Below are 17,886 nucleotides of genomic sequence, written 5' to 3'. Positions count from 1 at the left end.
CTTCCTCTTTCTCTGAAAAAAAAAAAAAAAAAAAAAAAAACAACGAAGGAAAAAATATCCTCTGGTGAGGGTTAACAACAACAACAATTTGTTAGTGTGTGTTGTATGGCTGGAATGTGGTCGATGTTGGGGGATGTTTCAGCGAGTTTGCTGCTGTTGGAGAAGTCGTCTGTGGATGTTTGGTTCTGAGGCTTGCTCTGTCTCTGCATCTGGGGCTTCCTGCCTGTTGGTGAGCCCTGTACGTCCTCCTGCTGGTCAGACGGGACCTGCTGGGCGAAGGGAAGTGCTGTCGGTAGGCCTCGGTCGTGTGGCTGGGAGGTTGGGGCGGGAGGAGGTCTGGGAGTGCCCTGTAGCCCTGGGATGAGGCCTCGGGCTTTAAGTGACCCCATGCTTCTGGAGTGTGACCTTCACAGTGGTTCTGTTTCCCCCTTCCCTCCCCCAAGGGCGACAGGAAGGCTGGAGTGGGCTGGCCTCAGGCATTCCTTTATCCGGCCCCTCGGGCTCTGATAAAACCCCAGCAGCCGTAACCGGTTTGGCTCAGTGGATGGAGCATCGGCCTGCGGACTGAAGGGTCCCGGGTTCGATTCCGGTCAAGGGCATGCACCTGGGTTGCAGGCACATCCCCAGTAGGAGATGTGCAGGAGGCAGCTGATGGATGTTTCTCTCATCGATGTTTCTAACTCTCTATCCCTCTCCTTCCTCTCTGTAAAAAATCAATAAAATATATTAAAAAAAAAAAAAAACAAAACCCAGCAGAGGCTCGGGCTCACCAGCTCCTCCTGCAAGAGGCCGCATTAGGAACAGAGGCTCTGGGTTTTCAGAGTCGTCTCTCCCTCCTCCCACCGGAAGCGGGAGGGATTCCCCGGATGTGGACTGTGGGGACCTGGCTGAGCTCTTGGAGGTAAATCTCACCATAGGGTGGGGGCCCCCCCATCCCTGGTCCCCCCTGGAGTTTCTAGTGCCGAGTGGTTGGCCCTGAGCCTCAGCAAGGCGTCGGGTGTTCCTACTCTAGGTTTCGGCTCTCGTCTCCGGTGAGTGTCCGCTCTGGGAAGCCGGGGTTCCCTGCATTTGTCTGTCTGTCCCTCCAGTCTCTGAGCGGCAGCTTGCCCTTGTCCTCCTCTCTCACAAATCCAAGGAGAGCTGTTGATTTTTTCAGTCTGTTCTGCTTTTGCTGATTGGTAGGAGGGAGTGGCATCGGCCGCGCTTCTATGCGCAGCTGGAAACTGGATCTCCATGATTTCATGTTCATTCAGTTCCAAAGACTTTCCTCCTGCTTTGACCCAGTGGCCAGTTGCAGGAGGTTGGCTGTGGGAGCACCCTGACCACCAAGGGGTAGCTCCTGCGTTGAGTGTCTGCCCCCTGGTGGTCAGTGCATGTCATAGCGACCGGTCGACCAGTTGTTAAGCCGTTTGGTCACTGGGTCACTTAGGCTCATATATATATATTTGACTATATTTCCTATGCTGTAATTTACATTCCCACCCATTGGTTATTTAGAAGTGCTGTTTGTTTTTCACATATTTGGGGGGTTTCCAGATATCTTTCTGTTGTTATTGGTTTTAAATTTGATTCCACTGTGGTCTGAGAATATACTTTGCATGGTTTGAATTGTTTTAAGTGTATCAAATTTTGTTTTGTGACTCAGAATGTGATCTAGCTTGGAAAATGTTATATGTGCACTTGAAAAAAAATGTGTATGCTGCTGTTATTGGGTGAAATGTTCTATGTCAATTGGTCAAGTTGGTTGATAGTGTTGTTCAAGGCCTTTATGTCTTTACTGATTTATGTCTACTTGGATCAGTTCTTGTGAGAACAGTGTTTAAATCTCTGACCAAAACTTGAACGTTTACCAGTCTTTGTTTTAGGTAATTGGAAGCTTTCTTATTATTTTTTTTTTAATATATTTTATTGATTTTTTACAGAGAGGAAGGGAGAGAGATAGAGAGCTAGAAACATCGATGAGAGAGAAACATCCATCAGCTGCCTCCTGCACATCTCCCACTGGGGATGTGCCCGCAACCCAGGCACATGCCCTTGACCAGAATCGAACCTGGGACCCTTCAGTCCGCAGGCCGACGCTCTATCCACTGAGCCAAACCGGTTTTGGCAAGCTTTCTTATTATTAAGTGCGTAAATATTTAGATATTTATGTCCTTTTGGCAAATTGACCTCTTTATCATTATGAAGTGACCCTTTTCATCTCTGTTAATATTCTTTGCTCTGAAAACTACTTTGTCTGATATTACTATAGACATAGTAGCTTTCTTTTGATTAATATTACCATGATATAGCTCTTTTTTCATCCTTTGGCTTTTAACGTGTGTCATCATATATTTAAAATGTATTTTTTATAGACAGCATATAGTTGAGTCTTGTTTTCTTATGCAATCTAATGATCTATTTTTAATTAGTGTGTTTAGACCGCTTACATTTAATGTATCCGGAAGGGTCAGAACAGGCCTCCACAGGATGTACTGCTTTGGCCTGTGAATTATCTTGAACTGAAGGCAACCGAGACCCTGCAGGTTCATGAGAAACTTTTACCTCTCCTTACAGAATTTAACTCGGAGGCCTTTCCCATAGTAACTTTTTATGACCTAGCTCTGGGGCAGGGCAAACATCTAACTACTGAACATTTGCCTGTCTTATCTGCCTGGGAATGACCTTCCTCTCTGAATCCCAAGGCATCTGACCTCATCCTTACCCCAGACTGACGTATAGACCTCATTTTAACTTTCTGTCTCTGAACCTGTCACGCATGTGGGTCTCTGATTCTCATGTATGTTCCCATATGTACATGTGAAATGAAACTTGGTTATTTTCTCTTGTTAATCTGTCTCATATCAATTTGATTATTCGATCAGCTGAAAAAAAGGAAAATGTTTCCCCCTTGTGCATAGCTTAGCATGTAGAATAGCGAATAATACTACGCTAACATTTGAAAAAAAAGCAACACCATAATTCTCTCAGTCTTTTTTTTTCCTCCTTTAACATTTACTAGTTTCAGGTTGGCCAGCATCTGTGTTCATTTACTGTTGTTCTGTGAAGTTACTGGAGTTTTGCTCTTGAGGATAAGGGAATGTTCATATGAAAAAAAGCTCCTCAGTTTACAATTTTCTATTCATCTCCCTCTATGTAAAAGGATTCATGACGTAGATAATAGCATTTGAACTTCAATACCCATATCTATGAATAATATTGGATTATTTACCACCTGATGCTACTGGGACTACCAGATGCAATAATCCTTGAAAAGGCACAAAGAGTAGTGTCACTTGTTTAGAGAACAGAAACTCAATTCTTAAAATACCCAACCACATTAGTGCTTCTTTAACATAAGTTTCTTCTTTTTTGTTTGTTAATCCTCATCCGATGTTTTTTTCCCATTGATTTTTAGAGAGTGGAGGGGAGAGGAGAGGGGGAGAGAGAGAGAAACATCAATGCGAGAGAGACACATCGACTGATTGCCTCCCACACATGCCCCTATCTGGGGGCCAAAAAATCGAGCCCACAGTCGAGGTGTGTGCCCTTGACCAGGAATTGAACCCAAGACCCTCCTGTCCGAGGGTCGACGCTCAAACCACTGAGCAAGACCGGCCAAGGCATACGTTGCTTCTTTAAAAAAAAAAATCTCAGAAACTTACTTCTACCTTATAAAGCTTTCATTGCTTATTTGTAAGAAGTGATGCCTCTTTATATCTAAAGAAAAGGCAAAAAAAGAAAGAAAAGAAAAGGCTGAATGCAATTCGTGCTGTTTCCTTTTGGAACGTTTTAAAATGTAAATCTAAATTGACTGCTGATGTAGGAAGTGTCAACTCTCTTTAGTTAGAAATAGATGCCAGCAAAGAAATCTTAAAAACTTCTATGAAATGTCAACAAGCTTCTGCATGCATTTCCCTCTGTGGGTTCCTGCACACTTCTGTCCTATCCCAGGAGAAGCCCTTTGCTCTATTAACAGAAGCCCCACCTGGTAGGTGGGGAGTTTCTGTTTTGCTTTCCGTTCCTGAATGAGTCACAATGAGACACTGCTCATTGTGTCTAACTGCTTCATATAGCTCAAGTCAGAGATCTTCATCCCGTTCCCACAGCGGCACCCAGTGGCCTTTCACCTGTCACCTCTCGGGAAGGTAGCCAATAACCAGAAATGAAATACAGCAGGACCAGGTTGCACACTTTTAGGAAACAGCAGTCTTTACCATGGGCGAAAGGGGAGGACCCTAGAAGTGATCATGCCCAACTTATGGCAACATGGTCACTAAGAGAAGGTGCAGAGCCCTAGCTGGTTTGGCTCAGTGGATAGAGCGTCGGCCTGTAGACCAAAGGGTCCTGGGTTCGATTTCGGTCAAGGACATGTACCTTGGTTGCAGGCTCCCCCCCGGCCCGAGCCTTGGTTGGAGCTCATGCAGGAGGCAACCAATCGATGTGTCTCTCTCACATCGATGTTTCTCTCTGTCTTTCCCTCTCTCTTCCACTCTCTCTCAACATCAATGGAAAAATATTCTCGGGTGAGGATTAACAAAACAACAAGGGAGGTGCAGAGTAGATGCTGGAATTCTGTTCCACGGTTATCTCTTTTCGTTTGTATTTTTGATCTTTCCCTTTTTATGAGGCAGTTCCTTTCCTCTGTGCTGCCAGTTATGCCCCAGTGTTCCTTAACAAAGTAACAATATTTAATGAAAAACCCCACTGACTTGCTTAGTTTGGTGTAGCCAAGGTCTTGCATCTTCTGTTTAGGACAACTGCTCCTCTGTGTATCTTGTCCTGTCTCCCCTCACTCCAGTGTTAGTACATGCAGACCCAGGGGAGGGTCCAAGGACTGAAAATATACTCCGTAAGTGGAGGGCAGGGAAAGACGAATGAAAGAGGCTGGCCACTCCAGTCTGGGAATTAATAGAGTTTATTAAGCGAAACTTCTATACAAGGCATCTTGGATGGATAGAAGATGAAGTGGGTCCCTGTGCTGCTTGGTAGGTGCCAAAGAATTATATCCAGGGGGAAAGAGGGAACAGTTGCAGGCACTAGCATGTGAATGCTACCAGACACAGGAAATTACACGCTTGACCAGATCGAGGCATCAGCCTCTTCCAGGAGCCGGGAGGGATGCTGATTAATGTCAGAATGAACATTGATTATGAGCAGATAGTCCCGAAGGGCGGCTTTGCAGGCAAGCAATCTCTGTTCTGGCCGGGTCCAGCTTGTGGGTCCAGCAGCGGTCACGCCATGGAACAATCTCTCCTTCACAGCTTTTCAAACTTACTGTGGTGAAGAAGCAGGGGTTTGATGCATTAAAATTTTTTTCCAATACATCATGTATTGATATTTTTATAAAATAGAAGAAAATGACATGAAAAAGACATACAAAATACAAACCACATTTTACTATGGTTAGATTCAGTTGTCAAGATAGCTAGAAAAATTTCTAGACTCTTAGTCTCAATTCTGTACTTCTTTCTTGGTGGGCCAGTTCCAGGGCCACACATGAAAACAAAGCCTAGCGGAGACTCCAATTGGTTGCTGGTCCATTGATGGGCTCCCTGGGACCAATCAGTCACAAGGGAGGAATGATCACATGGTATGAACACGCCCCTTCGGCAGAGTCTTTGGTTGGGGGCACTTTCCAGAGGATGGGGCATGAGATAGAGGAGCACAAAGCTTTGCTGTTTGCCTGGCTGCCCTATGAATGCAGCACCTCAGCAACTTAATTTGTTCAGATTGCTGAGTGCCCCACCTGCTCATATGCTGGGAATTGGAGGCTGAGAGCCATGTCCTGTAGGCCAAGCATGTCAAACTCAAAGGCTAACACGGGCCAAATAAACAAGGCATGCGGCCCGCGAGTTTGACATGCTTGCTGTAGCGTAAGGGTTCCATAACACAGAACAGGATCTTCACAGAAAATACAAAATACTCATTAATTGGATGCAAAGATGAACAAGGTAAGCTCTCTGCCCTCAAGAGCTCACAGTGGTTAGAGCTTTTTTATAGACTAATTTACTTTTCTATCTACTCCCATGAGAAAAATGCTGTTTCTATTTCCTAGTCCCAAACCCTGCCGAAAAATTAAATTCTTTATAGGCAATGTTATTACACATTCAGCCCATCAAAAATCTCTGAGTTCCACCCACAGGAATTTATCTTTGCATGTATATGACCAGTTTCCTTGTGTGGGGAGTTGCTTTGAGGGCTGATTTATAAACCCTGGTATTCCCAGTGCTCAGCTCAATAGCATGTCTGACTGTACTCAACTTTTTTTTATACTGTGGGCGGCAGTTGTGTTGATGAAAAAGCAGCAGGGAGGAGGACTTGGGGTCAACAAGCTCCTAGTTAGTTGCCAGTCTGTAAAATGGATTAGTAGTGCCTACCTCACAGAACTGTACTAAGAGACAAAAGTAAGTAAAAGCCTCTGGCACAACACCCAGATGCTCACTGTGTGTGTACAGCTGCTTAAAAAGTCAAAACACGGAGTTGTTAGGGGTTGCTTAGATAATGAGAGCCTTCCTTGGGAACTTCAGTGGGTAGCACAGCCAAGCATAATTCATGTTTAAAATTACTGAGTAAGAAAAGGTGCATTATGCCTGGCATCATTCAAAAAATAAAGCAGGAAAGTGAGCAGTGATTTTTAAGTTATTTCGAAAAACTTGTAAAAATGGGCTTCTGGGTAAAGATGACAGCCTGAAGCTGGACCACAGAATCCCCTTCCTCTAATGCCTAACGAGTGAATTTAAAAAATTATATGCAGTGAAATCCAGATCGAAGCTGATAAAACTGTAACGATTTATAAAAATTCCAATGGAAGCAAATGCAACGTTTTGCTAGGTCTAGTAAGATGTCTCCAACCCACCCCCCCCAACTATAGCCACCATATGACCCTGTAATCAGTTGTTGCCAACCACTATTTAAAAATTAGATGACAGAAGGCTGTCTCTCTCTTCTGGGAGGAGTTTTGTCCTCATGCCCCTGCTTTCCTGCCATCAGCTGCTCTCTGGCTCACTGCAGCCTCCCACACTCCTGCCCTGGTCAGCTGCCTTGTTCTCTGAGCATTTGAGTTTGCAACCCCGAGGTGGGCATGAACTCCAAGTTTATAAAGAAAATTGAGGCTCAGGCAGAACAAGTAACTTGCTCAATGTTAAACAGTGACAGAGGCTGGGTTTTTAACCTGGATATTTCAATAAATTCTATACTCTTTCCACTGAAAATGAGATGAATGCACCTCATTTATGTTTCTCCGGTGTGTCACTCAGGTGTGTATACACTCTGTGCCTCTAGGCTACAGGAGCCATACAAAATAAATTATATATGTTTTCATCCAAAAGAATCTGAGCCAGAATTTGCCACATACCATGTTTGTCCAAGGACCATCTTCTGTGAAACTAACTCAAAGCCACTTATTTTCTCATTGTCGTGTCAAAAAACATAGGATCATATATTTTTTTAAAAAGTTTTTATTTATTTTAGAGAGAGAGGAGGGGAGAGAAAGATCGATGGGTTGGCCTTCTGCCCGCCCCCTACTGGCAACCCGAGCATTGAACTGGCAACTTCTTGCATGGGACAACGCTCACCCAACTGAACCACACAGGCCAGGGCAGGGTCATACTTTTTACTAGTAAGTGTTGCATTTTTAATTGTATGAAAAAACAGACATCTTCAACATTTCAGATGCTTTAATTCACATTTCTGTCTGTAGGCAGTGACCACAATACAGACCCAACACAACAAAAGCAATTAACACAGGGTAATTAAGTGGTAGGTACACAGCATGTGGCCAGAGGGCGAGAAAGTGCAAGAGGCCAGCTGGCTGCTTACGTGGAGCCTCACAAGCGTCCTCAGTCCTGAGGATTCAGAGATCTGATTCAGCCAGTTCTCCTGCAAGAGTGATCGGGCGAGGGGCCCAGGCTGCTCTAACTGTGCAGAGAACAGAATTACAGATGACTGCCCATTTGCCTGCAGGAGATCAAAGTAAAGAGAAAGAGCCAGAGCTGGAGAAATGAGAGCAAATGTCCTTATGAGTCATTGTCATCCACTGCACAAAGGCCTTTTCTTACTCCAGGCATTTCCTCCCAATCTCATCTGACCTGGATGCCAGCTTGCCTGGACAATGCTAGAGGAACAAGAAAAGCAACCTAACTACTATGTTTTCTTTTCAAATTTCTAAATTTTTAAAAGAAACCTATCTACATTTCACTGTCCACAATTAGGCAGAATTAAAAAAAAAGTGAATATAAAGTGCTGGTTCTTGATTCAATACTATCATTTCAAGGGAAAACCACCCAAAACTGTCACCCATTCTATTGAGCTTTTCAGCTGAACAATGCAGATTATGTGTTCGGATCCACAGGAATCTGTAAATTAATATAACCTTCAAAGTTTAGTTGTTGCCAATTTAAAATTCCATAATGTATGTTAAATACAATTTTGCTTTATATTACAAATGCAAACTATCTTTGCTTCCACATGCTGGTCGTATTCATTTTTACAGTGCAAAAAGGACTTTACAATTTCTGAGTCACAGTATATTTTATAACTCTAAGTAGGCAAACACATTTCAAAAAGCAAATACTATACATGTTTCTGACACACCTTAAAAAATAAAAATAAATACTTTTGACTATAAACTTTTTATAAACATTAGTGACATTAAGGATCACAGCTAATGGTTGCAGAAGCCTAAAACGCACTTAAGGTCATGTACTCTTCCCATTAGACAACCTGTACTTTAAAACACAAGTCAGTCTGGTTTCTATTAAACGTAACCAAGCATGGAAATGATCACCATTTACTTACATAAGGGATCCATTAGAGCTGCCAGGTATTCAGTATTTAAGCCACTAAGTCTACCAGGAGTTAGGAATGTGTGAGGACAATAAAAGATGAGAGAAGTCAAGACAGACATGGAGATATGCTTTACTTCGTATATTTCTTCCTGAGACTATAGAAGCTATTAAAAAAAAAAAAAATCAAGCTCAGCCAGTTGCTCAGTGGTTGAGCATCAACCTATGAACCGGGAGGTCATGGTTCCATTCCCGGTTGGGGCACATGCCTGGGTTGCAGGCTTGATCCCCAGTGTGGGGTGTGCAGGAGGCAGCCAGTCAATGATTCTCTCTCATCATTGATGTTTCTCTCTCTTTCCCACTCTCCCTTCCTCTCTGGAAAAAAAAAAAATCAAGACAATTCCAAATGAAACAGGAAACTCTTGGGGCAGATTATCTTTTGCAATCTGTAGAATCCCCAGTAACGTAAACAATCGCTACCCTAATATATAACTTGTAAACATGAGTCTTGTAAATTGTAGATTATTTAAAACAAGACACATGCCTATATATGTATTTGAAAGTGAATTTAACAGTATACAGGGGTGGACAAAAGTAGGTTTACATTAGTTTATATGGAAAAATAATACAATAATTAATAAATACAAGAATAAAGTGTTTTGCCAACTCACAACTGTAAGCTTACTTAACTTTTGCTCAGCCATATTTGTAAAAGGTGATAATGTGTAACAATTCTGACCATGAATTAAAGAATAAAACTCATTATACTCAAAACATGATCTCCCATCACTATATGGGTGCATGAGTAAGGTGAGACCAGATCTGCTCACAGAAATCTCTCAGTACTAGACTTTAACATTTCCTGATGAGATGTGGGAATTAATTTGAGCAGAATGAAAGTACTTTATATAATGTACTAAGCATTGTATTCAGCAGTAGGTTGTTCCTGGGCCTTACCTTTAGTGACTGAAAGTTAAGTTTACAGTAATTCATGGATGACAGAATCATAATAGATCCTTAAGGAGAGCTGATGTTGTTTTTGGGGACACATTTTAATCTTTCAGAGATTAATGTTATGCAAGAGCAATAAGACAGGCCATTTGTTAGAGAAACACCAGGCTGGAGGCCCAGTGGGTCTGCTGAACCCCAGAAGGACGGAGCAGGTTGGTTAACAACAGAAGAGCACCCCTAATGGATAACCATGGGACTAGCCCTTCAGTAAGATTTTGGCAATTGAGGGTCAAATAAAACAGTGAAACAAAACATTCAATTATCTAAGAGTAGTTTGTCAGTGCTTTCACCACCCCCTTTTAAATTGAGGAGTATTTCTGAAGAATGAGAATATGTGTCACGGTAATTAAATTATGGGTTTTAGTTACTTAGTCAATAGGCCACATTTCTGATTGTGACTAGAATTTATGTGATCAATAAACTTATTAAATAAAGCTATATACTATAAACACTAGACACAGGTTACCACAATAAAGAAAATAAATAAGTAAAATAAAAAATACATCTCTCTCTTAAAAATAAATATGATAGAAACATTTTTAGCAGAGGATAATACCATTGCCCCAAGGGGAAATTCTGTTAAGTACTTTGGCTATAAAAGACTACTGTAAGAAGACCACTTATTACTCATTATTAAACTGTTTTTGAGAAATTAATATGACTAGTAAATTTTCTTTACTACACTTTTCTTGAATTGATTACATTATCTTTTAATAAAAAGAGAAGTGAGTGGGTGAACTGTCCAGCTTGGAACCCATAACTTTCAATCCAAAGTATTATGCTAATTTTCACCAATTCGCCTGTGTGGCTCTCTCTTGGCTGCCTTGGGTTCTAGCAAGATGCTGAATTTCAGCAGCTCAACATGGTCATTACCGGGGTTAACCAAACACTTGGGGGTCTGAGAGTATTCCTAAAATAAAAACCATAACAAAAATTTCCAGTATAGTCTTTCCTTTACATTTCTCTTTTTAGGGTTTCCTGGAAATAAACACTATGGACCCACTAGATGCTGGGCTGTAGGAACTCTTAGGAGGCACATGCTGCAGGAGGGCCCAGCTTAACCACACTGGCTGGAAACCAACCATTCCCTTTCAAAAAAGCAAGTTAATGTTGAAAATGTTATGGTGTCACCACATTAAAAATTAAGATGGAAGTGATTTTCCCACCCACATCTTGTTGGATGTATACTATGTCCATCAAACGTGTGGTTCAAGAATAAAGAAGGAGGGATACCCTTCAGTGAGCCTCACGCTCAAGCATAAAGCCACGAAAAAGACTCTCCACCTTCATGTACAGTTCTGTGACATTTTAAATGAGGACCATATGATCAAAGTGTTTGCTAAAAACAAAAACAAAAAGCAGGCATTAGTAAACAACTGCAAGTTTGGCTGTTTTTGGAATGATATTTACAGAAATGTGTACTCATACTACTGGTGAAATGAAGACTAAATAGTTGATAGGGAATTCCTACTTCTGGATGAATATGCATTTACTTGTTTGTGAGCATTCTATTGTAAGTTTTAATTTCCTCATCCAGCTACTCAGTATCCTTGACATCCTCTTGATCTGAGTGACTAGAGATGTCATCATCCGTTTGTTCTCCGGAGAAAGACAGCATCAGCGCATGTGTCTTGTGAGTGACGGTAACAGTGCAGGGCCCTTGGGCCCAGGGCTCCCCATCCACCTGCATTGGCATCATCGAGCACTTCAAAATCAGCTGGTGTCAGGGAACAAAGAATTAGAAAAGTCAGTCCCCAAAAGCTCAGAAAGGTCTTCCTTAAAATATCATCCATAGTCCTTAAACCTCCTTAGCATTTCAGTCTGAGAAAATCAATCTGGATATATTTTTCTTCCTTGCTTGTTTAAAGGATTCTTTCCCAATGAACACTTTATTTCTTCAACTGGACTGACGGCCCTATTTGCTGTTTCTTCCCCATCCCACTCAAGCCCCTCATGGAGGCTGATGGACTGCATAGGAGTAAGCACTGCGTAAGGAAAGCGACGGATCAAGGGCTTAGAAATGGACGGACCGACTAGCCTGTTAGCGCACGTTCACCTACCCGCACTGTGTGTGCCTGTCCTATTCGAAAAGGGTTTGCCAATTTCACTTGAATCTGAGCACAGTGGAAAGACCCATATACTCCGACGACTTCCAGTAAACCATCGTCATGCCTAAAATTAGAAAAAGGAAATTTGGATTATACGATGCAATAAAATAAAATCAGCCATGTTAGGACAGTTATTTTTTTTAACATAGGTTGATCATCAACTTATTAAATATTTACGTTAATGAAGTATACAAGAAAGAAAATCTGAGGAAAAAATGTCTATGAAGAACAGACTGCTTAAAAGCAGAACACAGTGACATAAAATAGCAGATCGCAAATGTACGTACCTGGCTAGGGGGTAAGTCTCATCTCCCATCCCTTCCCATAGTCTGCAGCCACCGCCCCAGTATCCAATGTTCAGAACAATAATACCTTCCAAATTAGGCAGTTCCACTCGCTCACCATCCAGTTCTAGCTTTAAAGAAATCCAAGCAGTTAGTTACTACAGGGCACTTGATTTGCAGACATATCCACTTAGAATTCACGTCCACTTTCACATACATGAGATGTGAGAGATGCATGTGTAAGGGAAGACTACTTCCTCACTCATGGTAATCTGGCCTCTCACATCTGTGCAATGTTTATTATAATAAACGAATGACAACAGATGGATTTTCCCCACAAGGTCATCAATCACATCCTTTTTGTTAAATCCCATTCTTTTACTGTATTGCAATGTGGTTTGAATGTCTTTCTTCTCTCTAGACCAGCCGTCACCAACCTTTCGGACCTCACGGACCACCAGTGGTCCGCAGACCACCGGTTGGCGACGGCTGCTCTAGACTACAAGTTAGTGACAACAGGGGTTCACCGCTGTATCCCCAGTACCTAGGACAGTGCATTTTGTAGGCGGCTTCACTAAAATTTTTGTATAAATAAAGGATCAGACAAAAAATAAAGTGCTACCTCCCATGCTTCATTCTACCAACGCTATCACAGCCTAACACAAAGGAAATATGCTAAAGCAGAAGGAAGCTTTTTTAATGGGCAATCTTGCCATTCCTCTGTGCTGTGGCTGCAAAGGCTGTGAGCTCTTCCCTTTTTACGTATTTTACTAGTTGTAGGTTTCTCTGTATTAATGGCTTTGTCAGTGCTATTAACAATTACAAATTCTTTTTGGAAGCAAGCAAGGAATATATACAAGTCTTTGCCATATTATGATGTCAGGGATATTGTAGCAGTAAGCAATCGTTAATATCCTATTTTTACTGCTCATATTTTTTATTTTGTGAGAGAGATGCATGTGGTAATATGAATTAAAATTTGGGTCAAACCTCCCCCTAGAGTCCATGATGAGTCAGGCACTGTGTTAAATAATTTCACACTTGTCATCATGTATGAATGGAAATTGTTTAGCATAGAGTTAAAACAGACTCTGGAGCTATATAAAGCCGGGGTCAAATCCTGATTTTACATGTGTTTTTGTAATTATTTAATTTAGTGGGATAATGTGGGATAAAGCAGTTAGTAAAGTGTCTGTCACACAATAAATACTTCATATATGTTAGCAAAATATGTCAGAAATTCAGCATTTCTGTTAAAACAATGTTCATTATCCAGAGAGCACCTAAACTTTAAAAGCTTACCTCAACTTTTTTATTCAGATCTTTACATTCTTGCACTAAACAATCTTTGGTTCCATAGAATAAGTAAACAGCCTATGAGAAATAAACAGAAAATATGATAGTAAAGCAATCTAACAAGTCCTGTAAGCAAGAAAAAGACACAGAACCAAAGCTCCCTGCCCTGAGTGCTGAGTCATGTTTCCTCAGAGTGGATTAGACACTGTGGATTATGCACCATTACTTTTTTTTAAAAAATATATTTTATTGATTTTTTACAGAGAGAAAGGGAGAGAGATAGTTAGAAACATCGATGAGAGAGAAACATCGATCAGCTGCCTCTTGCACACCTCCTACTGGGGATTTGCCCGCAACCAAGGTACATGCCCTTGACCGGAATCGAACCTGGGACCTTTCAGTCCGCAGGCCGATGCTCTATCCATTGAGCCAAACCGGTTAGGGCGGCACCATTACTTTTGAGTTCAGCCTGTTTTTCAGGAGGAATATGGGATAGAGGTGGTTTGTGCCTAAATAATGTTTTCCCCCAGCTTATTAAAAAAAAAACACCTAAGTTTTCACCCTGGTTGGTATTGCTTAGTGGTTAGAATGTTGGCCCGTGCACCCAAGTGTCTTGGGGCTTTTTTTTAAAAAACATTTTTTTGGGGGTTAATCCTCATCTGAGGATATTTTTCCATTGATTTTTAGAGAGAGTGGGGGTGGGGGGGGGGTGGAGATACATCGATGTGAGAGACACATCAACTTGATGCCTCTTGCATGCTCCCTGACTGGCCTGGAATCAAGCTGGCAACCAAGGCATGTGCTGTTGACCAGAATCAAATCCGAGGCCCTTCAGTCCACAGGCCAAAACTATACCCACTGAACCAAACCAGCTAGGGCAGTGTCTTGGGTTTGATTCCTGGTCAAGGGCACATACCTGGGTTGCAGGTTGGATCCCCGGCTCTGGTTGGGGCATGTGGAAGGCAACCAATCAATGTCTCTCTCACATTGATATTTCTTTCTCACTCTCCCCCTCCCTCCTTACCTTTCATTTTCTCTAAAAAAATCAATGGAAAAAATATCCTTGGGTGAGTGAGGATTAACAACAACAACAACTACAACAAAGCTACATTTTATAAAGAAATACATTAAAATTAAAAAATTCCACCTTTTTCTAGAATTTCAGATTACTTACGGAAAGTAATACAGATAAATCTAGGAATATTTTATAATTGCTTTAGAATATAAAAAGGGTGCAAAGTTGATTGGAAGCACTAAAAATGTAGTTAATTACCAATGATATAAACAGTAGTACTTACTGCATTAGTACCTACATTAATAAAAGGAAACTATTTGTAAATCTGAAATATTTGTAAAACAGAACCAGGAACAAAATTGTTTTCATTTATTTTTCATATCCTATTGCGCAGTCACTAACAGTCATTAAGAAACTCCAAGACCAAACTCCCACCAGAAGAATCACCTGTACTAGAAACCAGAGTGATGCTCGTGGTTAAAAGTGTTCCTTCCCTTCCCTTACCTGCCTTTCCCAGTTTTTTCCATGCCAATGGAATCTATTTTTTCCATTAACAACTTCACCTAAAATGTATCCTGCCTAAAATTTCTTTCCAATATCAGTTGCCATTTAAGTAAGATAAGCTATTGTATACTTGACTTAGTTGCCTTTAAGCAAAATATGCTGTAAAATATTCCAACTTTAAATCAAAAAATTTTGCCATAATTATAAAATACTTTAATCAAATACACTTAAAGATATAATTTGACAGTCTTACACAAAACAGAGCAGGCCAGTGTTTCCCTAAGTTAGTTCTGTCTGAATCTACTTGAAAGGGTGCTAGATATAAGGAACTATTGATTTTTACTGTACCTTCGGTGTAAGCAGGAAATGTTATTTTATCCAACACACCTTATTAAGAATTCTGCTAGAAAACAGAGATGGTGCCTTCTCGCGATGAGCGTGAAAATTGAGAGCCATGAGGGCGTCAGGTCCAACAGAAAAGTAGTTGTTCATTGTGAATTCCTGTGGAAAAGGGTAAGATTTAGCAAGAGATTTGCTTCGGTTTAAGCCTGTGTCATGTATTCAATATGTAAATCTGTTTTTATGTTCTTTTTTTTTTTTTAATATATTTTATTGATTCTTTACAGAGAGGAAGGGAGAGAGAGAGTTAGAAACATCTATGAGCGAGAAACATCGACCAGCTGCCTCCCGCACATCTCCCACTGGGGATGTGCCCGCAACCCAGGCACATGCCCTTGACCGGAATCGAACCCGGGACCCTTCAGTCCACATTCCGACGCTCTATCCACTGAGCCAAACCAGTTTTGGCTGTTTTTATGTTCTTTATGACAATTTAATACTTTCTGCATTTCCTGTCCCCATAGAGCTATTTTATGCTATCCAGCATGTTTAGAAAGAAAGCTTCAGTTCAAAGGCTGATGATTACAGATGTGAGTTTCCCTTCCCACTTCTGTTTAATATGCTACATCTCAGATCTCATCAAGTAGAGTGACTGTACTTTGCACCTGGGCTTTCCACTCCTGTGTTCCTGTTGCGTTTGCTTCTATCAGTCTCAACCCAGGCTCCCAGAACCCCCTTAGTTTATCTGACCTCCTGGCCCAGCCTGGATTCCTCAGCCTACATCTCCAGCTCTGTCTTGTTCCTGAGAATAAGCCTGAATGTCCAGCTTCTTGTTCAGTGCACCATGGCCTCAGGTTGAGAAGCTCAAAATCTAACTCATTTTCTTCCTACGCAAACCTGAAACTCTATTTTTTGTATCTTAATGTCATTTCCATGCACCCAGTCATGAAAACTAGAAATCTAGTAGTAAATACTATTTTTTCTCTCCCCCTAGTACCAGTCGGGTGCCAAGTCTTGTCAATTCTACTTCAAAATAGTTGATTTTCTGAGATTCTTCCCTTGAAAATGTGGCGTTTAATTTTGAAAGACATACCAGGCCATACATAGTTCCCAACTATATTCCAAGTAGGTGAGAGGCTGAAATCTTAAAATGTTCATCTTTCACTTCCCCAGTCTGTGGTCTGTCTTTGGATCGGCAATAACTGCCTGAACAGCTACTATGGCTTCATTAATTTGTGTCTGTGGCTCTTTGAGCTCTTCTCTGCGAAGCAATCGAATTAAGAACTGCATCTCCTGTGTCAAAACCAAGAATGTGCTTGTCTAAAGCAACAGGCAACCCTTCCTTCGTGTGATGCTTAGCAGCGGCATCCTTTGTCAGGCTCCTGGGCCAGAATGAGAGTTACATTAAGCATTACCAAGTAATCATCAAGACGCTGAATCCGAAGGTCAAAGTCGTTCCACCAACCGTAGAATCGGGATTGTTTACACCCCAACTGATCAATGGTTCTGCATTTTTAGCTGCATTGCTGGTATTTTTTGTATTATCAGGAACCGAGTCCCTGTGTTTTGCAGAATTATCTCCACATTCAAGTCTAACAGCTAAACCAATAAGCCAGCCAACTGCTTCTTGTCAGTCTTGACTCTTGAAAGGACAGCTAACATCTGTGAGATGCTTTTCAAAGAACTTGGGTCAGTCACTGCTTTAGATGTCTCTTAAGTTACCCCTGTCTTTAGTCTTGTAGTGTCTGATTTTCTGGTCTTCGAGCCAAACAATAAAGTTTCTAAATTCTGCTTCATCTTTGCAATTGAAGCCAGCAGGGTTGTGGTAGTCGAAAGCCATTAGCTTGTGTGGGAATACAGTCCTGGCTTCTTGTTCTGGTCCCCCGGACTTCGGCAGGAGAGAGGTGAGGAATGGCCCTTGCATGGGTGACGGTGATGCGGTGAGAGCCAGAGCATCTTTTTAAAAATACAGATCTGCTCTTGTCTTTATGATTTGCTATTTGCTAACTATGATTTGTACCCTCTCGTCTCTATTCTTCTGCCTGCAAAGTACTGATCCTTTCTCTGTTGATCTAAATTGTATTTACCTTTTAAGGATCAACTCACATGTGGCTTCCTTCCCCTGTCTGAGCTTCCAGGGCAGAACTAAGCACCTTGCGCTGCTCCCACCCACAGCACTCTGTACTGTCCAGCCTGGGAGCTGTGCCTGACGCCCAAGCACATGGGTCTCTTCTGCTCCATAAGCAGCTCCCTACAGGGAAACCCTCCATCCCTGTGCCCCCGCCACTGCCGCATCTCATACTGTGGAGGCTCTCCATCATGTTCGCTGAAAGTACTCCCAACTGAAGCCCTAAAAACATACCTTAGGTTGCCCGGCCAGTGTTGCTCACTGGTTAAGCATTGACTTATGAACCAGGAGGTCATGGTTCGATTCCAGTCAGAGCACATGCCCAGTTGGGGGAAGAGTGCCGGAGGCAGCCAATGGGTGATTCTCTCTCATCATTGATGTTTCTATCTCTCTCTCACTTCCTTTCTGAAATCAATAATAATAAAAAAAACCCCAC

The 17,886-nt window shown here is 41.8% G+C and overlaps 1 protein-coding gene and 1 pseudogene across 4 annotated transcripts in view; both read right to left on the bottom strand.

Moving 5' to 3' along the window:
* Positions 1–4,886: 4,886 nt before the first annotated feature.
* DGKE (diacylglycerol kinase epsilon) overlaps positions 4,887–17,886 on the bottom strand; it is a 28,842-nt gene continuing 15,842 nt past the window's right edge. The window contains exons 8-13 of one of the 4 annotated variants that reach the window (XM_059669555.1): positions 15,371–15,484; positions 13,471–13,542; positions 12,172–12,299; positions 11,837–11,948; positions 11,270–11,493; positions 4,887–5,256 (exon numbers count right to left, since the gene is read on the bottom strand). In XM_059669555.1, coding sequence (XP_059525538.1) covers positions 11,314–11,493; positions 11,837–11,948; positions 12,172–12,299; positions 13,471–13,542; positions 15,371–15,484 — 606 coding nt within the window. In that variant the 3' untranslated portion in view covers positions 4,887–5,256; positions 11,270–11,313. Of the gene's footprint in view, positions 5,257–7,640; positions 11,494–11,836; positions 11,949–12,171; positions 12,300–13,470; positions 13,543–15,370; positions 15,485–17,886 lie in introns of those variants that run through there. The other 3 variants (XM_059669554.1, XM_059669556.1, XM_059669557.1) reach the window with 3 other exon arrangements.
* LOC132218392 (RNA transcription, translation and transport factor protein-like) lies at positions 15,797–17,876 on the bottom strand (annotated as a pseudogene).

This window comes from Myotis daubentonii, chromosome 16 (assembly GCF_963259705.1).
Source record: "Myotis daubentonii chromosome 16, mMyoDau2.1, whole genome shotgun sequence".
NCBI lineage: Eukaryota > Metazoa > Chordata > Mammalia > Chiroptera > Vespertilionidae > Myotis > Myotis daubentonii.
This window is presented reverse-complemented; position numbering and strand designations above follow the sequence as displayed.